This window comes from Hyaena hyaena, unplaced genomic scaffold, assembly GCF_003009895.1.
Source record: "Hyaena hyaena isolate Hyena2069 unplaced genomic scaffold, ASM300989v1 scaffold_1080, whole genome shotgun sequence".
Taxonomy (NCBI): Eukaryota; Metazoa; Chordata; class Mammalia; order Carnivora; family Hyaenidae; genus Hyaena; species Hyaena hyaena.
Window position 1 is genome coordinate 431,704 of NW_024081704.1, and position 26,391 is coordinate 458,094.

A 26,391-nucleotide genomic window follows, 5' to 3' on the forward strand; every position below is an offset into this window, starting at 1 on the left:
TGGGGTGGGTGATAAATCAGCTGCCACAGGGCGCTGTCGCAGAGAAAATCAACAGGAATTTCTCCCCCAGGTCACTCAACACCCACATGACCTTCCCTGTGGTCCTGAGTTGTATATTTGTCGCTGGCCTCTCCAGAGCTTCAGATGCCAGGGTAGTTTTTCCCAGAGTTTATGTGTTGAGTCTCCCTTTAAGGGGATCGCCTTAAGACTGGATGGAAGACAGGACAGTCTAGAGCCAGCAGTGAAACAAAATCATCTCTGGGACCCCAGGGAAGCCCAGAGATCTTAGACACATGGCAGAGGGCACACTTTGGGCAGTCTGAGAGGCACCAAATGAAAATACCCAAACCAGGCTGCTGCTGGGTGAGGGAAGAGGAAACAGGATTTGTCAACCAAAGAACAGGGCCTCGGTCCTGATCTCCACTGCCTCTGTTCCTCAGTTTCTTTGGTACTGAGATGAGAACAAGGATACCTGTCTCTGAGGGCTGTTGTCCTGGCATGGATGTAAGGTGTAATCTTGCCCCCACCCCGGGTCCAGTGCCACCCAGGAGAGATGTCCCAGCATCTAATCTAGAAGGAAGAGAGCCCAGGGCTATTGGCCAGTCCAGCCTGGCTGGGGTTCAGGTCTTCCATCACTCCAGGTTTTGTGACCTGAGCAGTTCCTTTTCTCCTCTGATCCTCAGTTTTGCCCTCATATATAAAATGTGAGCACCGTGTGTAAAGCACCCAGTTGGGGCAAACATGAAACCCACTCTGGTAAATGGTATACGGTGTTCCTTCCATGCTTATTAAGGTTAGTGCTCTGGGAGATGGCCTTGGAGGGTTACTAGAAAACGCTGGGGCCCTGAGGTCCATGCTAGGCACAGCTCACTGCCGCCCTCTGCAGGCCTCTCCACCCTCCTGCTGTCTCTCCCGCTTTGAGGCACTCAGACTGACCCCTCTTACCAAGCTTCTTTACTTTGCAGAACTCCCTCAAGGCAGGCAAGTTCTCCTGTAAAGCCTGTTTTGCAGACAAAGAAACAGAATGAGTTGATGTCCTGAATTGGAGCTGGACAGGTGAGGCTGTATTCCCAGTAGTATTCACATCCTCAATGACCTTTTCTTTAAAATGGGGATAAGTCCTGACCTCACAGGATGTGGCACATAGCAGCTTATGATCAATATTAGCTGCTTTCCTCAGATGACCTGCTCAGGTCATCAAGTGAGTTGGGTCAGGCAGCCTTCCAGAACCCCTTTCTCTGGCTGTCTCCATAAAGAATTCCAAAAGTACATACTGCTTTTTCCCTTGCTGATGGAGCCCCTCCATTTCCAGGGCAGGGAATTGTGGGCTCGTCAGAGACATTATCATTAACCACCTGGGAAAGAGAAGGATACTTTGCGGGGAATGGGGGAGGCTTCGTCTGTCAGTGAGGTGTCCCGTTCTCTGGTTTGCAAGCCCCAATTCAGCCCCACCTCCAATATTGTATATATAAGCAAACAATTCAGAAACCGGAAGATAGTGGCTATCTGCCCTGTGAGATAGCTTGTTCTGGCCCCAAAGACACTCCTCTCATCCTTGGTTCTTTCCTGAAAACACTCCTATCCTGGGTCTCTGGTCTTTTCCTGCAGAGCTTTCTTATCATCCATCCCTCCCCCAGGGAGGAAGGAATGAGGAGGAACATGGGGCCCAGATACATAACACTCTGTAATCCCCCATTAGGTGTCTGTTCCCAGCTCGATCTAAACTTCCAAGGGTGGAGAACTGTCTAGTTCCCTAGTGACTCCCCAGTGCTCAGCACATAGTAGCTGCTCAGCCAGTGCTTGCCAAAAGAGGAATCTGACGTGTGTGTGTGTGTGTGTGTGTGTGTGTGTGTGTAGGAACACACAACCAAGAGAGAAAGATGAACATGAGTTGGGGAGGAAAGGGTAAGGCAGACAGAGCCAGGCCATAGCAGGGGTATGTGTGCTGTGCAGGGATCCAGGAAAAGGAAGAAGTCTGGGGAGGCCTGCCAAGAGAGGTAACATCTGGGCTGGTCCTAAGGATGAGGATCAGAAAGGCAAAGACAGGGAGACTTCAAAGTTCTAGGTATATTTGAGGCACAGTTAGGAGAGGAGGCTGGTATGATGACAGGAGATGACATCATAGGCAAGGTAAGACCTTTCAGGATTGTAAGAAGTTTGGGTTTTATTCTAAATGGAAGGAAAAGCCTCTGAAAGTTTCTGAGCCTGTATAGTCTGGTGGAATTTTCCACCATGATGGACACATTCTATATTCTATACTGAACAATACAGCAGCGACTAGCTTCCCCATGCAACTCCCAGGAACTCAAAATGTGACTGCTGCAGCTGAAGAACTGGAAAAATATAGTTTGATTTAAAATTTATTTTGGGGGCTGGGACACCTGGGTGGCTCAGTTGGTTAAATGTCCAACTTCGGCTCAGATCATGATCTCACAGTGTATGGGTTAGAGCACCCCTCCCCCGTCAGGCTCTGTGCCAACAACTTTGGATTCTGTGTCTCCCTCTCTTTCTGCCCACATAAAACTCCCCCTTCCTGGCTCCATATCCAGTCCATCTACAAGTCCAGGACAAAGCAAGTCCCCTTCTCTCTCTCTCTCTCTCTCTCTCTCTCAAATATGAATAAACTTTAAAAAAATTAAAATTTGATTTGGGGGCACCTGACTGGCTCAGTCCATGGAGCATGCATCTCTTGATCTCAGGGTTGTGGGTTCAAGTCCCACATTGGGTATAGAGATTACTTAAAAATAAAATATTTTATAAATAAATAAATAAAATTTAGTTTGATTTAGCTTTCAAAAATGTTTATTTATTTATTTTGATGGGGGAGAGGCAGAGGGAGAGAGAGAATCCCAAGTAGGCTTCATGCTCAGCATGGAGCCAATGCTGGGTTTGATCCCACAATCTCAAGATCATGACCTAAGCCAATATCAAGAGTTGGGCATATAAATAACCAACTGAGCCACCCAAGTGTACCAAGTTTGATTTAGTTTTAATTAATTTAAAATCAAGTAGCCACAGTATCTGCCATAAACAGTAGAGCAACTTGTTCAAATTTGTTTTGTGGACAGGCCAGAGGTAGGAGGTGGGAGCAGGATAAGTGGACAGGGACTGTGCCACTGGTCCAGGTGTGGGACACTGGTGACTCAGACCTAGGCTACGGGGAATCAAGGCACTAGAGAAGGGGTCAGGTTCCAGGTTTGTCCTGGACTTGTAGACGGATTGGATATGGAGCCAGGAAGGGAGAGTCTTATGGGGAAACTGGGGTGCCCATGTGAGGCTTCAAGTGCCTATAGCTCATCTACAGAGGGGGAGTCAGGTGGAGAGAGTGTGAGTCTGGGTACCGAGGTGCCATCAAGAGCAGAGACAGAAATGGGAGGGCTATTAATGAATAGCTAGTGTTTATGGCCATAGGGCAGGAGTCTCCCAGGAAAACTAGGTGAGGAAGGGTTAGGGGCAGGACGAGGAGGGAAGTAGAGGCAGAGAGACTGAGAGGCACTGGCCAGAGAAGTGTTAGGGATCCAGGAGTCCTGAGAGGTACAGATTGAGTGAGGAAGGTAGGGTGCCTGTGATGACTGCCAAGTTCTCAGGTGGAAGGACACTGGGTCTGGCACCAAGAGGCCAGCAGAGCCAAGGTGGGCCCCAGAGCCTGGCTGCACAAACTGGAAGCTAATGCTGGCCCATGGAGCCTTCCAAGGGGTTCATCAGGTAGAGGGGACTTCGCCAGGAGCTCTGCAAGCCCCGAGTAGCAAGTGACATTTATTTTCTTCATCATTATGCTTTTCTAAATTCTTCATAATGAAAATGTCTATCTTTTGTAATGAAAAAATAGATTTTTTTTGTTTTTTGTTTTTATTTTTTACAACTATGTTGAGTTATAATGGATGTGCAATAAGCCGTGCATGTTTGAAGTGTGCGCTTTGATGAGTTTTGACATCTGTGAAACCATCACTATGATCTGATAACAGACATGTCCATCACTCCCAATAGATGATGATTATGGGGCTCTGTAGTTTATTAAAAAGTCAAACACACACAACTCATTGTGTTTAAAAAAATCCCCCCCTCCCCACACACACACACACACACCAGGCACCCTCAGTCATCCCTGAGCCCAGATGGAGATGCTGGCAAAACCCTCCCCAAGGCTGGCTGGCTGCCTCTTCCCTCTTTCTCTTTGCTGGAAGGAGAGTCTGGGACCCAACAGCCCCCTCTGCTGGACAGAATGCAGAACTTCTAATGTGTCAAAACTGGCTCTGGAAACAACCCAATGTCCATCAATATAGATGAATAGTGTTATTCAGAATGTGGTACATCCATACAGTGAAATATTATTCAGCCATAAAAAGGAATGCAGTACTGATACTACAACATGAATAAACCTTGAAAAACTTTGGCTAAGTGAAAGAAGCCTATCCTAAAGTGTCACATGCTATATGATTCCATTTATACTAAATGTCCAGAATGGACAAATCTATAGAAATAGAAAACAAGGAGGTGCTTGGGTGGTTCAGTTGGTTAAGTGCCCAACTCTTTGATTTCAGCTCAGGTCATGATCTTGCAGTTCATGGGGTCGAGCTCATCAGACTCCATGTGCTGACAGCAAGGAGCCTACTTGGGATTCTCTTTCTCCCACTCTCTCTCTGCCCCTCCCTTGCTCATGCCGCTCTCTCTCTCTCACTCTCTCAAAATAAATAAATAAACTTAAAAAAGAGAAATGGAAAGTAGGTTGGTCGTTGTCTGGGGGGCATAGGGAGGTAAGAGGAATGGGAGTGACTGTTAATGGTCATTGAGTATTTTTGCAAATGTCATAGAATTAGATAGTGGTGATTTTTGCACAAATTTGTGAATACATTAAAAACTATGCAATTATACACTTGAAATGGGTGAATTGCATGATAGGTAAATTATATCTCAATAAGGCTGTTATATCAAAAAACAAAACATTGCTGAGGATAAGTTAAGCCAGCCCTTGGGTAGAAGCAGCCCCTGGTCCTGCTCACTGAGGAGCATTTTTCTAGAATGTCCTTTAATGCTCCCACCAGACCAGCATTTACCCCCACTCCACAGATGAAGACATGTTTCCAGGTCACACATCCCTTCAGCTGTGGGCAGGCTTGAGAGCCTACGTTCTTTGCATCATTCTAAAGTGAAAAGACCTCACTAGTGTGAAACCAGGAAGAGACTGACCTCCTTCAAACTTCTATTTGTTCACTGTAAAATGGACTGGCCACCCTGGTCCTGGGGGACTTCCAGACACCAGGTCTGCCAGCTGCGGTTGGACAGAATGTGCACTGCACAAGGGTACACATCAAAGGGGGCAGGATTCCCAGCTTAGACCTGGTAGATATGAATATTAGTGGTGACAGCAATTGTAAAAAGGTGTCTTGTCTCACAAAAATCACTTTGTTAACAGCGGTTTTCTAACGTACAGATATCAAACGCTTTGAGCAAGAAGTGCTATTTTTATTTTTTTTTAATATTTTTAATTTATTTTTGAGAGTCAGAGATAGACAGCGTGAGTAGGGGAGGGTCAGAGAGAGAGACATACAGAATCCGAAGACAGGCTCCAGGCTCTGATCTAGCTGTCAGCACAGAGCCTGACGCAGGGCTCGAATCCATGAACTGTGAGATCATGACCTGAGCCAAAGCCTGATACTTAACTGACTGAGCCACCCAGGCACCCCAAGAAGTGCTATTTTTAAATTGAGGTGAAATCACATAACAAAATTCATTGTTTTAAAGTGAACAATTCAGAAAGATTTTGTGTATTCACAGTGTTGTGCAACCATACAGCTTGTATCCAGTTCAAAAATATTTTCATCACCCAAAAGAAAACTCCACATCCATTAAGCAGTGGCTCCCTACATCTCCCTCTCTCCAGCCCCTGACAACCACTAATCCCCTTTCTGTCTGCACATTTCATATGACTGGATTCATATAATGTGTGGCCTTTTGCATTTGGCTTCTTTTATGAAGCATGGTGGGGTTTTTTAATTTTTTTAAAAAAATATTTATTTATTTTAATGCCTATTTGCTTTTGAGAGAGAGAAAGAGCAAGCAGGGGACAGTAGAGAGAGAGGGAGACCCAGAACCTGAAGTAGGCTTCAGGCGCTGAGCTGTCAGCACAGCTAAACATTAATAAAATAATGTTTATTTTTGAGAGAGACAGAGAGAGAGAGAGAACACATGAGAGTGGTGAGTGGGGGAAAGGCAGAGAGAGGGAGACAGAGGATCTGAAGCAGACTCCATGCTGACAGTAGAGAGCTCTATGTGAGCCTCAAAATCACGGAGCCTTGAGATCATGACCTGAGCTGAAGCCGGACGTCTAACCAACTGAGCCACCCAGGTGCCCCTCATTCAGCACAGTGTTTTTTAAGGTTCAACCATGTTGTAGCTTGTATTAGTGGTTCACTCCTTTTTAAGGCTGTAAATATTCCATTGTATGGATATACCACATTCTTTTTTTTTTTTTTAAGTTTGTTTTTATTTTATTTTGAGAGAGAGAGAGAGTGAGCACAGGAGAGGCAGAGAGAGGGGGAAAGAGAGCATGTTCCTCATTGTCAGCACAGAACCCGATGTGGGGCTTGAACTCACGAACTATGAGATCATGACCTGAGATGAAACCAAGAATCGGATGCTTAACCAACTGAGCCACATTCTGTTTGCCCATTCATCTATTGGTGGACATTTGGCATTGCTCTGAACATGTGTGCACATGTACTTGTTTGAATCCTTGTTTTCAATTCCTAGGAAGGGGATTTCTGGATCACATGGCGATTCTATAGCTAACTCTTTAAGGAAGTTCGCGGGTACCTTTTTCTAATTAGCACAAAGGCACTGTGTGGGTACAATGCCTCTGCCCATGAGTGTTGCACAGGCTTCAGGGCTTCCAGCCATCAGCCCTCGCCAGCTGCCCAGCCTGGGGCTAGGGACTCTGTAGATATGACTTGCTTGCCCCTTCTCAGCCCAGAGAAAAGGGCTCAGAGAAGCACAGTGACCACTTAGTCACACAGCATAAGTGAGAGTCACGGACTTGAACCCAGCCTGCCCAAGTCCCAAATTGGTGTCCCAAACCACTGTGCCATCAGGTGGGATAGTCAGACGTGGTGGGTTTTGTTGTTGTTGTTGTTTTGTTTTTTTTCTGAGAGAGAGAGAGAGACAGCGTGAGCAGGGGAGGGTCAGAGAGAGTGGGAGACACAGAATCTGAAGCAGGCTTCAGGCTCTGAGCTAGCTGTCAGCACAGAGCCCGACACGGGGCTCGAATCCATGAACTGTGAGACCATGACCTGAGCCGAAGTTGGACGCTCAACCGACTGAGCCACTGAGGCGCCCCAGACGTGGTGTTTTAAAGACAGCAGGACTTTCTGCCTCAACACCTACCTAAGACCAACTTGAAACTCTGGGCCTTTTCTTGTTCCTTCCCTGTCCTGACTGTACCCTCATGCCCACCTGATCTGGGGGACCAGAGGCCAGAGGAGGACTCCCTTCAAGCAGGATGTGACCATGTGACCCCCATCTGTCATCTGTCATCCATCATCTGTCATCTGTCGGCCCCTGGGAGCTGCAGGCAATGGCAGAAAACTAGGGCGATCAATACAGCTGTTCTTTAGTCTGTTTGCTTGGGCTGTGCTAGACAGTGCCTGGCTGGGCACCTCCTCCAGGCTGCCAGCCCCGGGGCCAGAGTGGTGAACAGCGATCTCTGTGGGACTTCCTTGGCCAAGGATTACAGTAAGTGTGTGGGCCTTCCCTTCCAGGGCCCCCTCCGCTTCACCTGCCTTCTGTAGATTCAGTTATTGATGAGGCCCCTACAGCTAGGGAGTCCCAGGGGGGTATCCTGGTTGTCATTTCCAGCCTTTGCAGAGACAAGATGAGCTTGTTCCTGAAAGCATGGCCTGTGAGATGGTCCAGGCTGTGGCTTCCAGTGATCAGAGGCCCAGAGCACCCTCAGGCCAGGGGATGCCACCCACCTGTGAGGCACAAGGGAGCCCTGGGGCTGCTTTGCTTCCCAGACCACCCACCATGTGTCCCTGAGCAAGCAGAATGAAGGGCCTGTAGACAGCAGGCTGGGGTGCAGGCTCAGACAGGTGGCTGGCTGGTGGTCCTGAATGCTGGGGAGGCGTCTGGATGTGGGGGCGGAGGCCTGGAAGGATCTGGGCTGCCTGGAAAGAGGCATAGGTGGTGTGACAGCCACATTTCCCGTCTGCCGATCAACTTCCCTCATGGGAAGGCCTGACATATGGAAGGTGACGTTGAGAGCCCACAGCAGATGGCAGAGGAGCCCAGGAGCTGTTGGGAGGGGGTCTCATCTCAGGGCAGCCCCTGAAGTCCTGGGCTTCTTGGGCAATGGTGTCCCCAGGTCTCCCCACCCCACCCCAGTCTTCAGGAGCCCTTTCTCCCTCAGAAGAGGAGGGTCCTTTCTGAGCTGCATGCTGCTTCTTCTAAAAGCTCCCCCCACCCCATGCCTTCTCTCGGTCTCCATTCTGGGCCTCCTTGGTCACCATGTCCCCCGTGAAAGCTCTGAACTCCTTGTGAACCTGGTCCTTTCTCAGGTATGCTGATTCTCATCCATGTGAATGTATAAATGTAAGTGACCCTCTGTCCATCTCTGTGTTCCAGTTACCTAGATCTTAGGTAGCCTTAGGTCTCCCTGCTTAAGATGCCCTGGGTCTCTCTGGAGAGTGGGGCTCATTTGGGGCTGGCTCCTATCTTCCCTCTCAGCTGAAGTGAGAGTTGAATGGATGTCCAGCCTCCCCCTACCCACTCTAGGGGCCCAAAGCAGGGCCAGGGGAAGGAGAGGCCAGCAGGTGCCCAGGACACAAGATTAGGGAGGTTGGGAGCAAGTGCCCCACTCTGAGTTACTGGGGAGGCTCTGTCACATCACATGGCTACAGGGCTGGGGAAAGGCTGACCAAAACTGTGGAGGCTCAGGGAGCAGGGGGTGACAGAGGAAGGGACTGGTTAGCTCATTTTCTGGCTCTGCTAGGGATCCTGAGGAGGGCTGGGTGCAGCTGAGGATGTGTGAATAAACCCCTATTAGGGGTCACAACCCTGGGTGACAGGGCAGTGGGACCACCTGACTGGGGGACACACGTAAGGGACACAGCGTCCCAAAGCTGAGGCTGCTTGGGAAGGAAACAGGGCTGAGTGACAAGCTATGTCTGAACCACTTGCATATGGACCTGTTTCTGCCCCAGAAATTACAGCCAAATTTTGAGGTGTTTGAAAGGAATGTCTTTGTTGGCTTGTCAGGTGATTCTGACAGAGGAGACTCCGAATCTACCGGTGGGAAACTGAGCACACAGCGGACAGCATGGGGAAAGTTTAATAAAGGGCTACTTTATTAGTGGGTGGTTCTAGCTTACATACTGTGGTTGGTTCTAGCTCAGCAGCTAGCAACAGGACGCTGTCATTGTGCCCCACCCTGGGGCCGGAAGGGGTGAGGGGAGGGAGCTGTTGGAGAATGCCAGCCCACTCTGGCTGGGCTCCTCCGTCCTGGGACACTTTCTGTTGTGTGCCACAGCCATGGTCCTAATGTGGCCTGCCTGCCCCCCAAGACTGTGTCTAGTAGACCAAGCTGTGGCCCTATGCCACAGAGGGACCAGCAAGTCTTCTTTGGGAATCCTGAGTGTGCAAAGCACAGCTACAAGGATGGCCACTGAAGCACCTTCGGTAAGCTAAAACCTGGAGACAAACCCCTTAGGGGGCAGGGCACTTGGGCCTCTGGTCCATTCCCAGAAGGAAAACTGGCAGGTCCTAAAGGAACAAGTAGGTTCGGTGTGTGGAGAGGGCTCCTGCAGGTCAACAAGAATGCAGGCTGCCAGGCCGCATGTGTGGTGATAGGTCGTTCTGGTTAAACAAACAAGACCACAAACATGGTTGTGTTGCCTAGTAGTAGTCTGAAGGATTCCTACAGCTGTTAACAACCCTTACTTCCAGGGACAGGAGGGGAATTTCAGTCTGTATACAAAACTTTGTAGTGTCTTGTTTTGGTTTATCATAAACATGTTCATAATACCTTTGAGTGATTTATATAAAGAAGTATTTTATAGCTATAAAGAAAGCTAAAATGTGAAGGGAGAATGAACAGGAAAAGATGCCAGGGTTCTTCCCCAACCAGCATTGGGCAATCGCCGTCAGCCAATGAACATCACTGGGCACCTGCAGTGTGCCAGGCACTGTATGGGGTACTGTTTAGGGCACTGACCAGAACAGCTGTTTGCAAAATGCTCACCTGAGAAGCAGGTGGGAAATGCCCAGATTTGCCCACCTGCTTTTAGCATGGGGTGGGCGGGGATGAGCGGGCACCCACCCAGGGCCACGGAGTGTGGGGTGGGTGGGAGTACTTAATAGCGTCCACAGAAGAGCAACATGAGAGTATAGAGAGAGTGGGTGCTCTGAGCGGGAGCTGGGGAGGGGGTGCCTGGGTTGTTCCTGCCAGTTCTGGATGTGTAGGACAGGGTGGTGTAGGTGAGGAGCTCTCTAGACTCTGAAGGGCTTCTGACATCCTCCAAAGATGCATGAATGCCACCACAAAGGTCCTGAGGGGCACATACCCAGCATTTTCTTGTTCTTGAGGTCCTTCCTGTGCAAGCTGGAGGGAGAGAGGGGGTGGCAGGGCAACCAAGCAGTGTCTAGGTGACTATTGTGATAATAACAGCAGGACAGTGCCATGCAAACTGGATATAGCAGTAATTTACCGGGACAGCTGGGCAGTCTTCTTCCCGCAGCGCAGCCAGGGAAACCTATTGTCCAGGTGGGCCAGAGGGGCATGAATGGCCTGTTCTGTGCATTCTCACCCACTGGCCAATAGGACAGGATCCCAGGGATAAAGGGGGAGCCAAAGATGACCCCTTGGCCAACAAGGGCCTGAGAGACTGTCTTGTCTATTCTCCTCCAGAGGGATCCCACAAGTCTGTGGCAGAGGGACACTGGACAGTGAGGCCTGGGGCTCCGAGGCCCAGAGCTGCAAGTCCTGTTAATAACAGAAAAGTCCCAAGCAGGGATGACCGGTGGATTTTCCCTCATATGCTAACTTTGACAAGTCCTGCTTGTCTGGACCACTTAGTTGAGAAGGAGGATTCTGAGGCTAACCAAGGAAAGCTGGGAGAGTGTCTATATGGGCAGCTGATGTGTGCCGAGGGTGAGAGATGGTGGGGCAAAAGTGTGTCGTGTCTGCAGTCCTGAGACCTCTCAAGGCCAGGTGAATCTATAGGAGGGACTGGCCTTCCCGATGATCACCACAGTGTACCCACCAGCTGGGCAGTGAGGGGCTCTTGGGCAGCGGGTGCAGGCCTTTCCTGGCTCCTGACCTGCTAAAGAGAAGTGGCTGAGCTCTGGGGTTCAGCATGGTGGGTGGTCAGACACGGATGCCTTCCTATCACCCCTCCACAGTCACGGAAGGCACTGTCCACGCGTGTGCAGGGAGTAGAGGATTCTGATACAGGTCCCAGCTAACAGCAACCCAGGCTGGAGGATGTCTTGCTCTCCTGGGTCTCGGGTGGTCTCCCCTCCATTCCTGCAAGGTTGCGAAAAGTCATGTGGCATCAACTAAGCACCTGTAGCTGACACTGGGCAACTTCCCTCCCCTGCCGCTGTTACCCTCTGGTGACTCTGCTGGTCCCAGCTGAGCTTGACCTCCTGGGCCTCTCAATCAAGGCCATGGTGACCCAGCACAGGCCAAGAGACCTAAGATATATTCTAGGTGGTGGAATAGTGTGGGCAAAGACACAGATTAGAAGAGCCAAAGCCAGGACACATCTGTGCAGCCAGGACTGCCCAGCCTGGCTCATGAGGAAGCTGGCGGGAGGGCAAGGAGAGCCAGGGAGGGAGTCTGAGCTGGCAGGCAGGGTCAGGGATGCTGTGGGCCTGAGGTCAGAGTAATGCAAAAAGGATAGCCCAGAGAGGACAGCACAGGGGGACAAGTTAAGGGAATGGCCTCTTGGGACAGGAGGATGGTGGACATAGATTTTAGGCCTCAAGCCTGCTCCCCAGCCCCCACCCTGCTGTCTGTACGCACGGATGAGGTCTCCTTCGCCGACCTGGAGCCGCGCGCTGCTCCTCCTCTCCAAGTCCTGAAGAATCGATTGCTCGAATGCCAGGGCGGCTACGCGGCTGAAGAATGCCTTCACATTCTCCCCTGTGGGCCCAAGAGACACCCCTGACCCTGTGGCCTCTGCCCTCACCTGCAGATGAATTTGCAAGCTGGTGGGTGCGAGCCTACGGCCAGGGCCGCCCACCTGTAGGGCTGCCGGAGGAGACACAGTGCAAGGGATGGGCTGGCTGGCCCGGCCACCCACTCAGGGGGCTCTGGGCCCCCCTGCCCTGGCAGCCCCCGCAAATCTGAGGCTTGGTTTCCCAGCATCTACTCTTCCAATTATTCACCACTGAATATCTCCTATGGGCCAGGCACTGGGATGTATGGAGATTAGAAGGGTGTCTGCTCACCTGTCACTTTTGAGCACCTGTCCAGTGGGCAGCTGTGAAGATTAATATGCTGTCACCTCCCACTTGGAGCCTTTGTGCATCCTCCTCCAGGTGGAGAAGGCCACCCACCTAGGCACAGGGCTAGGTTCCAACTCCTGACATGCACACAGCCCTTGTGCAGCTAACAACCTATACAACTGTTCAGGGCGATCCTGCTTGGCCCATAGGGGAATTCTCAGGGAATGTTCTGTTACTCTGAGAGGGTGAGTTCTCATAGGATATGGTGGATGTGGTCAGGAAGGGGCAGAGGCAACTGAGCATGGCCACTGCCACATTCTTATCTGTGTTAGGCTGGAGGTTGTGCCTCCCCCTGTGGTGCCTACCCGCAGCACTCCCACCATTGTCTCCCCAAGGCCCTGGTCAGATGTTTACCTTGGCCCCTCACCCAGGGCAAGGACTACAAGACATAATCCCCGAGTCCCCAGAACCGCTGGGACCTTCTATGAGCCAGGCACTGCATGTTATTTCATTTCATCCCAGGCAACAACCTGTGTTTTTAAAGTGTGACCCTTGCTTTTCTGCATTTTCTAACTTTTCCTCAGTGAATACATATGGCTTTTGTAATTTAAAATATGTCTTTGCAGTAAAAACAAAATGAGATGGACAGCCTCACCCATTTCCCAGATGAGGACACTGAGGCTGAGAGATGTTAGGCATCTTGCCAGGGATACAGTAAGCAGTGACCCATGGGTGAAGGTGGCTCAGGGGCCGGGGACTCAGTGTGGCTGGGGGCCCAGTCAGTGTGGCTGGAGGACAGAGGCTGGAGGCTGGAGGATGGTACAGTGATTACAGGTGAGGGCTATATTCCAATCCCAGCCCTACCACTTCCTCCCTGTGACCCTGGATGTGACCCACAGGGATAAAATGGATCTGCCTCAAGAAGGGAGGGGGTTGCATTACAGAACACAAACTTAGGGCCAGGTGTCACTATTTCTGTTGTTCATAAGGGAGGGCTCCCAGTCTGCCTCTAGAGATGGGGACTCCTCGCAGGCAACGGAAGGTCCTGCATGGTCACCAGCACAGCTGGCTGTGACTCTAGCATCCCATAGAGACACAGAAGGAAACTGCATGCACTGTGGCAACTCACCTGTCTTAGCGGACACCGACCAGTACTCAGCCTTCATCTCGTTGGCCAGGCGCACAGCCTCTACTTCTGCCTGCTCACATGCAGCTCCTGACTGGGAGAAGCAGCCCTCCTGACCCAGTTTTCTGGACCCTCCCTGTGGGGAGGCGCTTCCCACTTGGCCTCCTCCCTCCCCATCTCACCCTGGGATGGGCAGCCTCAGTGCATGGGTGGGGGCACACATCCCCGGGAGCGAGACCCCAGTGATCCCTCTCAGACAAGACAGGCACAGGGAACTCAGGTGCCTCTAATTTTCAGCTCCTGGTCTTCAAATTCTCATCTCAGCATGTCAGTGCCACCCTCCATTCCCCAAGCTTGGGCTGAAAGTGGGCATATTTTCCCAAGCGCCATCCCAAGCCTCTAGCTCTGGTGTGCTCACCAGAAGGTCTTTCTTGGTTCCCACGAGGAACACGAAGCAGGAGCCTGGCTCATTCTCTCTGAGTGCATCTTCCAGCCACTGCCTGGAATGTACACAGGGGAAACAGGCTAAGGGATGGCATCCATCTACCTAGAGAGGTCTGAAGAAGACCAGGGAATGGGGAGTGCAGACCTGGGTCCACCCCGGAGCTGGGAGCATTGAGCCTCAAGTTGCAGGGAGGGTACCTAGACCCCAGCCAGTTGAGAAGGATGCTGGTCCTGCCCCCCAGCTGGGCCCCAGCTGGACTGAAGGGGGGTAGGGACGCAAAAGCACCTGTCAGAGGAGGTGAAGACCCTGCTCTGGCAGTGCCCTCACCTGTGTCACCTTGGGTAAGTCCTGCCCTTTCATCAACTAGAATGATCATCCCAGTCTCCCTCACAGGGTTGGGGAGAAGCTGGATATGAATGCCGCAAATGAAAATGAGGTGAAAGGACTTTGGTTCATTAACTGAACGGTTCCCAGCAGAAGCAGATGGCCTCCCAGAACTGGTCATGTTACCAGGTCTCTTGACTGATCTCTGCCCAAGACAGCAAATACTGCCCCTTCAGACAGGACTGGATATATATAATTTGTAGTACCCAGGGCAAAGTGAAAATGTGAGGCCGCTCCTCCTCCAATTTTTAAAGCTTTCAAGATGGTGACAGCAGAACATTAAAGCAAACACAGGCTCAGGGCTCCAGGGCGGCTCAATCAGTTAAATGTCTGACTTCAGCTCAGGTCATGCTCTCATGGTTTGTGAGTTCGAGCCCCACGTCAGACTTTCCATTGTCAGTGCCAGCACCAGCTGGGCCCCTCTCTCTGCTCCTCCCCTGTGCACGTGCGCTCGTTCTCTCTCAAAAATAAATAAACGTTAAAAAAAAAAAAAAAGAAGAAAAACAAAGGAAGGACCCAGTGAGTGCTGGCCCTGGTATGACTGGGCTGTTTGCATATCCTGAATGGGACCTGTTTCAGCAGATGGATGCAAATCTTAAGGGATAATATGGCAAACTGGACAATAAGTGGCCTATGGGCAGTCCGTTCTGACAAGTGAGCCTGGTCACATGCACCTACCACTGGGGGCCCAGCTCACGGGCGTTCCCAAATCCAAGGGGCCACAGAGTCCCAGGGGCCACAGAGTCCCAGACTTGCCTGGTGTGCTCCAGAGTCTGCACATCAGTGAGGTCAAAGGCTGTGATGATCACTGCACACACAGGGAGAAGCCAAGAGCGGGTCAGCAACAAGTGAGGCAAACATGGTGTGACCAGGAGGGGCTCCTCTCAGGCAGCTCCCTACTCCCCAAGAGAAACCCAGAGAGGAGACTGGTTCCTGCAGAACTTCTAGAGTAGTCCCCCAGGCAGTCGGCTCTGGTCCCCACTACGGAGGCTGGGAAGGAGACATCCCATGGCTGCCCCTTGGGACCTATCTACCCACCACCTTCTCGCACCCATATACAGAGGTGCAGCCCCAGGAGGTATCCAGGGAGGCAAGATGAGCTCATGGGGTCCTGTGTTCAAATATCCCCTCTGACAATTACAGCTAAGGGAGCTCAGATGAAGGTTTTAACTGCTGAGAGCCTCAGTTTCCCCATCTATGAAATGGTGAAAATGATATCTCAGGCTCTCAGGTTGCCATAAGGATTAAGCAAGAACAGCTATTTTACAAGCGCTTGGTCTAGGGCCTGGCGCAGGGCTTTTGACCAATGGCAGCTATGGCTATGAGGACAATTTGCAACAACCAGCCTTAGGAAAACAATTTCTGAGGAGCAGGGTGGGCAGAAAATTGGGAGATGCAGCCCTTGTCCCCTAGGTGCCTCTTATCAATGGCCACACCCTGGTCCCATATAGTCCAGGGTGCCCAGGACCCCATTGGTGTCCTGAGAGAAGCCCCATGTGGAGGACATTCCAGAATAGCTTGCTCTCCATTGGCCCTGGGGGTGTGAGTGGGGCTGGGCAGAACCTTCCTCTGTACCTTGGCTGAAGGCTACAGGAGCCCCCCACTCTCTGAGGCAGAAAAGAATGGAAATGAAGGAGGATACTGAGGACCTTGATGGTGGTGGCCCAGGGTGCAGTTCCCAGGGGTGTCCCAGTGCCTCACACTTCATCCTCAGGGCATGTCATCCCCCTGAGAAGACACGCCAGTGCTAGAACTCCAACCCTCGGCCAAAGTGCTCATGGTTTGTTTCCTGTTTTTGCTTTTCTCAAATATCAAATGGTAAATTTGGGATTTCTTTATACCAGTACTGAGTAGACATACTGTGCCTCAAAACTTGAGCCTGGTTTTGGAGACTATGAGTGGTTCTCATGTCTCCCATTGAAACCCCTTCTTCCTAGGAAGCTGGGGTTGGAGTGGGGACCTTATGCTGTTACCTGCTGTCTGGGAGTCCTGCCCAGTGCCCAGGCCACCCCCCTCTGCCCCCCATCTGCAGGTGCAGTCCTTCTGTGGCCTGCCCCACCTCCCCTCCAGCCTAGCCTCCCTGCACCTCCTCCAGGAGTCCAGCCTGCTCTTCTTTTCCTTTTCATGGGTCACTAGACATCCACCTCCCTTTCTGAGCATCCTTCTGAGCTGACACTGTGGCTGAGACTCACAGGGAGCAGCCACCGGCACAGGGTCCCTGCGACTGGATATGACTGCTGAGGCCAACCACAGGCTGGGCTGGCTGGAAGGCAGTTTCTTCATCCCGGAGGACTGGCCAGGGATTTTCTCAGTGGTTCTTGGAGAACAGATTTGGTGTCTGCGCAGAGGACCTGGACATCTTGCTATAAGCCCAGTGGGAGCCTCCGCTGTATGTGGTTGAAGATCCCACTATTGCCGTTACCCAGATGCTCACCCTGGGCACCCCGGTAGTAGGCAGATGCAATGCACTTGAACTTCTCCTGCCCTGCTGTGTCCCAGCTGTGTGGTGGCAGAGACAGAAAGGGAAACAGAGAGGTGGCAGATTAAGCAATTGCAGTGGTCTAGCCAGCAGGCTGGTGGGGCTGTAGGCAGCCAGATCTGAGGGCCTGTGCCAGTGACCCACCAGTAGTCCCCGCCCACCAATTCCTCATGATCTCTTCCGGTGCCCCATGGAAGAGTTCCCTGGTTGGATTCACCATGCCAATGGGGGAGGGGCATGGCCCTACTAGTTCCACTGCCTGGATAAATGGAGTTGTAGCTCAGTCCCTTTGAACCATACCATTAAAAAAGAGAGTATGTTCCCTGATATGCTTGCTCTGCAGATGTGGAAATCCACCTGCACGGAGGCCCTGTGAATGCAAATGGGGCTCCAGGCTGGGCTGCCAGCTATGGATCTGCCCTGGGTCATATGTGGCTGGGCCATGGCTTCAACATTCTGCACTGCAGCAGAGGGGATGCTCAAGTTTCTGAGTAGGGGGTGAGAGTATCTGACAGGGATGTGGTTTGCATCTCCTCGGTGACTCTGAGCTCTGGCTCTCTGGGGAGGCAGAGCCCTGGCTCTATGGAAAAGAATGCAACAATCGATTAATGATGTCTGCCATGATCACACTCCATGAGAAGAAGGGGACACCATGCTGAGATCTGGTTTAGAACCAGCCTGGTGGTCAATATGCAGGGCTAAACCTGGCTCTGGTTTAGAACCAGCCAGGTGGTCAATATGCAGGGCTGAGTCCGAAAATCCATCCCTTTTTAGGATGAATAGTTAGGGGCACCTAGGTGGCTCAGTTGGTTGAGTGTCTGACTTCAACTCGGGTCATCTCAAAGTTCATGGGTTTAAGCCCTACATCAGGCTGACAGCTCGGAGCCTGGAGCCTGCTTTGAATTCTGTGTGTGTCTCGCTCGCTGCCCTCCCCCACTCATGCTCTGTCTCATTGACTCTCAAAAATAAATAAATGTTAAAAAAAATTTTTTTAAATAACAGATCAGAATTTAACTCTTTTCAGCAAATGGAAAAGTAGACAAGCCATGAATAAGACCTCAACAGTCTGAAATGTTTTCAAGTGATTCAGTATGATGCAGAACATTTTGGCTCTATTCTTTCATTAATTCATTCATATTGTCTTTCATTTCTGAAGATAATTCTGGATGGGAAGCTAGAAGGGTAGCCTGGAGGTGGGGCAGTTGGATAGCTAGCAGTGGCGTCAATGTAGGACAATAAGAAGCCAAGCCAGGACAGTGTCTGGTCTAGTTAGATGTGGTCAGTGGCCATAACGGGGGCCCCCGCACAGGCCATTCTCTACACGGCTCTACCTAGACTGCCCCATCAGCTCTGTGCTCTTCAGCTCTCTTGGCTCCAGAGCCCCTTGGTCCCACAGCCCTGCATTTTCACAGTCTCTTCTGCTCTGATCTGGTCCTGTACTCTCCCTTGGGCAAGATTCAGCAATGCCATCTGCATCACTAGGATGGCACTGGGGCTGTCCTCAGGGAAGCAAACACTATCACGACAGAGTTAGGAGCTAAGGTCCATGAGAAGGTGAGCTCCATCTTGATGACCATGGATCCCCAGGCTAAGCCCAAGCATGGAATAGAGGATGGAGAAATGAAACCAGAGGAGCAGGTGTGAGCCCCAGGGAGAGAGAAAGGAGAGGGGGACCAGGACAGAGGGAGCAGGCAAGAGGGGATGTAGGGGCAGCTGGGCAAAGAGCATAGAATGGGCCATGCAGGAGAGCCTGGAAGGGGGAAGGAAGCCACAGAGCAGAGGGTAGGGCTGGTAACACAGACAGGCCTGCAGCATCCTCCAGATGCCAGAGGAGAGGGAAGGGAAGGTCCAGAGCTCTGGTGGAAAGTGTGAGCCTGGGAGAAAGACTCTGGGCTATTCTAAGGGAAACTAGATGGGAGACTGAAGCCAGTGGGTCACTGAGAGGCAGAAACATGGGGTCTGGCAGAGAAGCAGACAGACAGAGGGAGATAAACAGAGGGAGTAGAGTGATGGCAGAGGGGGAGGGGGGTACATCAGGCCCGAGGAAGGCATGTGGACTAGGTGGCCTCCACTAGAGCCCAGGACACAGGACCACTTTTGGCTCCATTTTACAGATGCTCAGAGGTCTGAGGTGACTGGGATCACCAGGGGCCAGGCAGGGTAGGGGCACGGACCCGGAGCCAGAACCTGAGGGGTAGGCATCAGGAAAGAATGAGGGTGGGTAGGCTCATCAGGCTGTGAGGCCTTTCCCAGGTCTGATCACCAATGTGAGACACCCATGGAGACTGAGGGGAGGATTCAGGCCTCAGGGAACTGGAGAGACTCAGTTTCACACAACCATTCCTGTTTGCCCAGACAGGTCCTCACTGAGTACCATAGGGCATGGTCAACAAGGAGCTCACCAAGGCTTTCCCTATGGGTCTCCTCCGCAAAGCCCACCCATGAGCCACATAGGAAATAGTGTGACCTGATGGCAACTTACATTTGGAGGCTGTAGGGAATCCCAGAAATCTCAAAGCGCTCAATTTCAAAGTCCACCCCAATGGTGGCCTTGTAGTCCCGGTCAAAAACATTCTTGCAAAACCTGTGGGAGTTGAGGAAGTCATCAGAGAGGCTGTGTGTGGAAGCTTCGCTCACGACAGCCAAAGTCTGCAAGCAATGAAAAGTCCACCCTATAGGGAATATAAGGAGATGATGGTCCCCAGAGATAGACTGTAGATGGATGGAGCTTCTGACAAGAACTTTGTAGGGGTAGAAGAGCAGGTCAGGAGACAAACTCTGAAGGTCAGGGCCACTGACGTGTGAGCCTATGGTCCCCAGGGATAGTGTCATGAATGTCAGGCTCCTGAGATGCTGCACCCTCCACCCAACCTGCCATTCCCTGATTCCTCGTACCTTCTTCGGAGATATAGTTCCCAGCAGCCATGCAGTTTTGACTATGACAAAGTTATCTGGGCCTCCCAGGCAAAGGTGTGAGAAGTGGTGCTGGGAGGTGTGGCTGGCGGGCGTACCTGTGGATGAGGCTGGTCTTGCCCACGTAGAGATCACCAACGACAACTACCTTGGAGAGTCTAAGCCTGTGAGGGACATGGGTGTGTTGCTCTCAAGCATGGCCACAGAACATCTTCACACATATGGGCCCTTCCTTCCCTGAGCTCCCCACACATGAACTACCCCTCAATCCTTGACAGGGGATAGGCCACCTGCTGAGACATTCTGGGATGTCTAGCCCCATCACTGGTACTCAAAGGGGAGAAGGAGGGCGTGTATTTGTTCTGGGGACTCTGCTGTCTCTGGGACCATGCCCTTATGCCACTGCGCCCAAGCCCTGTCATGAGAATAAGAATTGGGCACGATGAGAGGCTCAGTCTTGGACTGATGGGGTGGAAGGAGGAGTCCCAGGTGGGGCAATCTACAAGCTGGGGGTGCAGTAAGAAACTTGGAGCCCACTGGTGCAGTCATAGTGCCCATGTGCAGAGGATACAGGCATGGGGGTGGGGAGCCCCTGTATCCTCCTACCCACCTCTGGGGCTACATGGGCTCTTGCTCTTTGCAAGCAGGTACTCCCTGACCAGGACACCACTGCCACCAACTGTCTTGGAGGTATCTGCAAGGTCCAGGCAGGCCCCAAGAGGTGAGGAGTAGACAGGACTCGGGCTAGGACACAGCTCCAAACTGTGGCTTGAGGCAAACTGGCTCTGAAGTTCTTGGGCTCCCTGGGGACCCTGCTCACCGAGAACAGCGACCGCCTCACCCTGTGTGTGTCCCGCACTCTCTGTGGCAGAGTGCCTGAGACTTCTGGTGATACTTTAAGTTTCTGTAGCTCATGCCACAGGAGCTCAATGGGCAAACATCTGACCCGGCACCTCCTCTGCCTGCAGACAGTGAGAAGGCACTGTCTATGTCACCTGGTGACCTGGCACAGCTCCCCTGGTCATGTCTGAGAGTGCAGAGGCTGTGTCTTCTCTGCTTCCAGCTGGCTTCTAGTTCTGAAGGAGGGCAGCCCTGACTCCACTTCCCAGATGAAGAAGTAAAGGTACTGCCAAGGTATTATGGGGGTACCCACTGTACCTCAGTTTCTGTACCTCCTGGCGCTGTTGTGAAGGGTCAGAGAGGTCATCTGCACCAAGCACCTTGTATGGAACCAGTATGGTGGTCACTGCTCTCAGCCCACGACCAGGGCTGCTTTGGCCGTTCTGACCTGAGCCCAGCCTCACTTTGTGCCACCTTGGGAACCTCAGTGCTGGATGTCCACTGTCACCTCATGACACCTGTGAGCTCTACAGACTCCCTGAGCAGAGTGTGAGCTCCTCGAGAGGAGAGGCAGAAGCAGGCCCTGGTCCCTGTGTGTTAAGAGGAGTAACTGCTAACTCCCTATGCCAGCAGAGCTAGTACAGGAATGCAGTGGAGCCAGGTGGTGCCGAGGAGGGAACAGGACAGGCACAGCCCTTGCCCTCACAAGCTAGGTCTAGTGAAGAATCCAGATAGGCAAACTTGTAATTCTGTGAGGTAAGTCCTTGGGCCCCAGAAGCACACAGGAAGGGCACTGTGGCCAGCCCAGGCTGGGGAGCAAGGTGGTGGGGGACTCCCCTGACACTAGACTGTGAGCTGAAGGATAGGAAAGACATTCCAGACAGAGCAAGCAGACATACGTGGAGAAAAGTCATGTGTGATCTACTGAGAAAAGGGAAAGCCATTCTCTCTGGCAGAGGTGGGTCAAGCAAAGCCAGATCAAAATCCCCATCAGCTCTGGGCCTGTACTGGGCTGCATAGGTGTCGTCTCTGTGTTTCATTTGTTCATTCATACATTTATTTCTTCATTCCTTTCTGCTGCCTCCCCACACATCCTACGCCCTCAGGCTGCGGGTCACTTACCCAACAGTCCCCGTGTTCCTGCTCTGGCAGGTGCTGCTGACCTGCCCATGGAAGTGCTCCTTGAGCTGCAGGCAGGCATTAGGGGTGTACCACTGGAGAAAGACAGACAGACAGATGAGCACTGTATCTTGTGAAGCTATGGCTCCATCACCAAGCAGGGCAGTGAGGTGATGACTTGCTTACAAATTCTCTCCCTCCCAAGCCCTGAAGCTCCAGCTTCACCAGCTTTCTCTGATCCCTCTGTTACATCTGCCTTCGGATAGATGTGGCCCTGAGACTTCAGGGTCTTGTGAGTCCTGAGGAGCAACAGCAGAGGCCAGGCCAGACCAAAGGACCCAGGTGGTGACTCGGAGAGCTGTGTCTAGCCTGGGGAAGCCTGTGCCTTTGCTGTGGGCATGTGGCAGGTGTCTGTCATCTCTGAGCCTCTCATGGTGAGATGAGGGGCAGGCTATAAGGGCCCTTTTAGCTCCAAGATTCTTCCATACTTTCTATAGATCTCGGATGCCATTTGTTAAAAATATTCATATATGTGCATGGAAAATGTCCTGAAGGGCTCTTTTGGTCTTCTATATTTCTTGGAAGGCAGAACTGGGTAATGGTTTAAGAGCACGACCTCTCTTAAACAGGAAGAGGAGGACCTGTGTCCACTCTTAGCTGCTGTGTGATCCCGGGCAGCTGTCTAATGTCTCAGAACTTTAATTTCCCCATATGTTGAGACTTCAGAAGCCTGGAGGCATAGAATGAAATAATGTTGTAAAGCCATCAGCACAGACCCAGCCTGGCATATATTAAGTGCTCAGCAAAGGTTCACGGCTATTAAGATGTCATGACACATGTTGAGCGTACATTAGTTTTATAATTGGAAAAGATGATATTAAACAAGCTGAAGGTGACTATTATGTTTTGCTCTCAGATTAGCAGAGGCTAAGGATGGATCGTGGTAAGGACATGGGGAGTAGGGCATCACTGGAGGCTGTTGATGTTCTCTGCTATGATATGGCAGTAGTCCCCTGAGCCACCTGCTCTGTCCTTTGCAGCACTGTTTGGACACACAGCTCCCCTATAGCAAGGGCTCCACCTCCTCCCTTAGCCCTAGTGTTTCTTCTGACTTCCCAGGCATTGAAATGGGCTCTTCCTTGGCAAATCTGTCCCCACAGTTCCAGGTGGGACAGAGGAAGCAGGGACAGCAGGGAAGGAGCTTTACAAAAGGGCAAGTCACAATATCTCAGTAGGCCCATTTCCTCATCTGTAAAGTGGGGATACTCATAACAGCAGCTCTTCATATGGTCATTGGAGGACCAAATGGGTAATGCAGGTGAACGGCTTAGCTTTGCGGCCCACATTCTTGTGGAACAGTGTCAGCTATTTTAGGAGAAAGCTGGCTGCCTTTTCCTGTTGACTTCCATGTTGGCTTCAAAATAGGGGCCAGCCTGGTCACAGTGGTCATTAGAGGAATCCCACCATTTTGGATGCACTGAAGAAATGTAATAAGGAATACTGAGCAAGAAGCGTGGGCTGATTTTGGATACAGGGAAACTGAGGCACATAGTAACAGAAGGGCCTGCCCCACCTGACCAAGAATATCTCAGGTCTGAAATGTTGTGGGCCTGAGATACAGATGAACTGCCACACGGGGCGCCTGGGTGGTTCTGTCAGTTAAGTGTCCAACTTCGGCTCAGGTCATGATCTCAAGGTTCGTGGGTTCGAGCCCCGCGTCGGGCTCTGTGCTGACTGCCAGCTCAGAGCCTGGAGCCTGTTTCAGATTCTGTGTCTCCCTCTCTCTCTGACCCTCCCCTGCTCATGCTCTCTCTCTCAGAAATAAATAAAGCATTAAAAAAAAAAAGATGAATTGCCACAGATGGGAGCAGGGAGAATCTCACCCTCTGTGAAAACACGATGGATGCCCCAGGCTTTCTCTCAGGGTAGGGTAAGGTTGGAGCCCTAGAGCCAGACCCAGGTCAAGTCCTGGCTCTGCTACGCTCAGCTGTGTGATGCCAGGCAGCTCTCCCTACCTCTCTGAACCTTGTTGGTCTTCTCTGTAAATAGGGTCCTCTGTCCCTGAACTGTTTTGTGCCCATCACACGTCCCTTCTTTTTGGCTCATTAAACATCTGTGTCCATCATCCCTGGTTACTACCGCCAAGCTCTCTAGGGAAGCAATTTCCTGGGCCTCTGCTGAGATGGACAATTCTGGGGGAATTGTCCACAGGTGAGGTTTGAGACACCACAGCTTACTTTGTGGGTGTGTAGAGGAAGAAAAGGTGAGAAGATATGGCTGCGGACCCAAATTACCCTAAGTCCTACAGTCACCTCCTTCCTCCTTACCAGTTTGGGCACAGAACTCAAAACAGAGAGGTCACTCGACAGAGAGGATTTTTCCTTCCATGCCTGTCCCAAGTCAAATGGAAGCAAACACTGACAGCAGGATCTTATGTGTCCTTCCAGAGATATTTTTGGCATGTACAAACACAGACATTTGTTTTCTCCCCTCTCCTTTTCCCCACCCATGGAAATACTCTACACACTGCTCATTTCCTTGCATTTTACTTAATTGACTTTAGCCATTACTGCACATCAGCTCCTGAAGGGAAGCCTCATTCTTCCTCATGTCTGTTAGGAAGTAGCCTTTTGCTGTTGAAGCAGCCCCATCTGGAGGACATTTAAATTGTGTCTGACCTTCTGCTTTACAAACTGCTTCAATGCCTGGCCTTGAACGGGCTGGATCAGAAGGCAGGGGCAGTACAACGGTGGAAAATACTGTCTCACTGCCCCCTATAGGGGTTGTTCTGATTTGCATCCCCTGATGCAATTGATACTGGATTTTAATACACATGGCAGAGAGCTGTGCGTTTTCAACAGAAACTAAAAGCAGAATGGTAAAGAGGGACGCCCTGGATTTGGTTTCAGGAAACTAGAATACTCTTTTAATAACAGTAATAATAATAATGAGAACAGCAGTGACCACAACTCAGGTAAGGGAGCTCACATTTACCAACAGCTAGGCACCCAATGTGAGAGGAATTATCCTTATGTATCAGCAGCTGAGAGGTTGAATGACTTGCCCACAGTCACAGAGTTTAATGACAGAGTCAGGATTCACACCCAGGACTGTCTGACAGCAAAGTCTGCGCCTTTAACCTCTATGTCCCACTGTCTCCTGGTGTCACCCTTAAGTTGCTGGTCCACTTTGGGCAAATCAACACCAAATCTCCCTGCTTCTCTAGAAGTCTGTTAAGTTCCCAGGGTCTGTTAGTGAGGGACTGACCTCCTAGATTCTGGTGCTTTGTGTCCAGTGATGAATGTAGGTAGAGAAATGTGGATTTGGACATAAAGCACACAGAAGGGGTTGGCCTTATGACTCTCTACCTTAGGGAAGCTGGTGATGATGCGGTCTCGGCTCACAGGTGGCCCCAAAGGCATCAGGGAGGACCTCATCCTTCCAGAATGTCCTGTGGAGCCAACCAGGGGAGAGTTAGGGAGCTGCACAAAACCCCAAGGACTCAGCCTCAAGTTTATGTTTAACTTTCAGTAGCTTTAAACACTGATCCTGGCCTCCTTCTCTGTCAGGGACACTGGCCAAAGGTCATCTCTTTCCATCTGCAGGGAGTATGGTTGGGGTGGGGGTGGAGGGGACCAGGCTTTCCTGGTCCTGCCTGGGAGTCAGGAAGACCTTGGTCTCCTCTTGCCAGGTATCCAACCAGGAGCAGCCCCTCTCTGAACTTATCACTGGGGTGTGAGTGAGGCATTGGTCAAATGCTGAGCTGTGCATCACAGCCCAGGTGGAGGAAGTGGAATTGGGGCGGTGAGGGGGTGGTCCCTTGCTCCTAGTCTCTAAGGGATTAAGGCTCTGGGGGGGGGGGGGGGACTTAGGTTTCAGCCCGCAGGCGTTTTCCTGTACCACCTCACCATGCCTGGCCCCTTAGGCCTATTCAGCAGCCCTGCATCTTCTTCTGTCCTTCCCCTCTCTGCACAAGGGTGGCCTTGGCGGAAGCCTTAACCAGGCCTATCGTCCTCCTGGATCTGACCCGGCTCTCCTTCAGGACTAACGGGCCTGGCCCAGGGGCGGGGTGCTCAGGAAATGAGCAGGTTCCTGGGCTGCAGGCCGTGGCTTTCAGGTTACCGCGGTGGGAGGAGGGCAGGGACGCGGAGCCCTCCCAACTAGGGCCTCCGGGACAAGCTCATACGGGAGCGAACGAGGTTGGGACGAGAGTACGGCGGACTCACCCAAGGAGGTTGCAAAGGCTCCAGAAGCCTGGTGGCCGGCCTGGTCAAGCTGGGTCCGGGGCAGCGATCACCATGGCAACGAGCACCACGCGGGACCGGCTGGTGTCTGACGAATCCAGGGCGTTGGGGACGAAATCTGGGCGGGGCTCGCAGCGGAAAGAGTCCCACACGCTAATAGCGCAGTCGGTCACCGTAGCAACCGCAGCCTCTTGGGGAACAGCAGAACCCTCGAGGAACTGCCAGAGAGCCCGCGATCACCTTGGTAACAAGGGCCGGAACTGGTAGGCAGGTGGTGGGAGGAGGGCAGGGCGGGTCCAGGGGCGGGGCCGAGGGCCGAGGGCTGATCACGGAGAGACTCGCGCACCCGCCTCCAAGGGATAGGTGGTGGTGGCTCAAAGGAAAGGATAAGGATTATGTG

The 26,391-nt window shown here is 51.7% G+C and overlaps 2 protein-coding genes across 4 annotated transcripts in view; one reads left to right on the forward strand and one right to left on the reverse strand.

Moving 5' to 3' along the window:
• The first annotated feature begins 9,427 nt into the window (after positions 1 to 9,427).
• RSPH14 (radial spoke head 14 homolog) overlaps positions 9,428 to 26,391 on the forward strand; it is a 99,586-nt gene continuing 82,622 nt past the window's right edge. The window contains exon 1 of the mRNA XM_039222168.1: positions 9,428 to 9,669. The gene's annotated coding sequence lies outside the window, so the exon portion shown is untranslated. The remainder of the gene's footprint in view (positions 9,670 to 26,391) is intronic.
• On the reverse strand, positions 9,660 to 26,059 carry RAB36 (RAB36, member RAS oncogene family). Of its 3 annotated transcripts, XR_005526411.1 has the most exons (12): positions 25,974 to 26,059; positions 25,116 to 25,198; positions 21,751 to 21,842; positions 19,887 to 19,952; positions 19,358 to 19,459; positions 16,831 to 16,895; positions 15,153 to 15,204; positions 13,986 to 14,067; positions 13,571 to 13,661; positions 12,039 to 12,136; positions 11,310 to 11,515; positions 9,660 to 10,591 (listed from the first exon to the last, which is right to left on the reverse strand). XR_005526411.1 is itself a non-coding variant. In XM_039222169.1 (11 exons), the coding sequence occupies exons 2-11, from the start codon at positions 25,182 to 25,184 to the stop codon at positions 11,378 to 11,380; spliced, it is 855 nt and encodes a 284-aa protein (XP_039078100.1). In that variant the 5' UTR covers positions 25,185 to 25,198; positions 25,974 to 26,059; the 3' UTR covers positions 9,660 to 11,377. The 3 variants fall into 3 exon arrangements, 2 of the variants coding, with proteins under 2 accessions (XP_039078100.1, XP_039078101.1); XM_039222169.1 differs by having other exon boundaries at positions 9,660 to 11,515; XM_039222170.1 differs by lacking the exon at positions 9,660 to 10,591 and having other exon boundaries at positions 11,393 to 11,515; positions 12,017 to 12,136.

What these genes read in the sequence shown, in the direction of transcription:
- RAB36 (XM_039222169.1), bottom strand. Translation starts at nt 25,184, where the DNA reads ATGAGGTCCTCCCTGATGCCTTTGGGGCCACCTGTGAGCCGAGACCGC. An exon ending in CAGACTCTGGAGCACACCAG is followed by an intron (nt 14,068 to 15,152) that starts GCAAGTCTGGGA and finishes TGTACATTCCAG; the next exon opens with GCAGTGGCTGGAAGATGCAC. An exon ending in GTCGGTGTCCGCTAAGACAG is followed by an intron (nt 12,137 to 13,570) that starts GTGAGTTGCCAC and finishes TTGGGCCCACAG; the next exon opens with GGGAGAATGTGAAGGCATTC.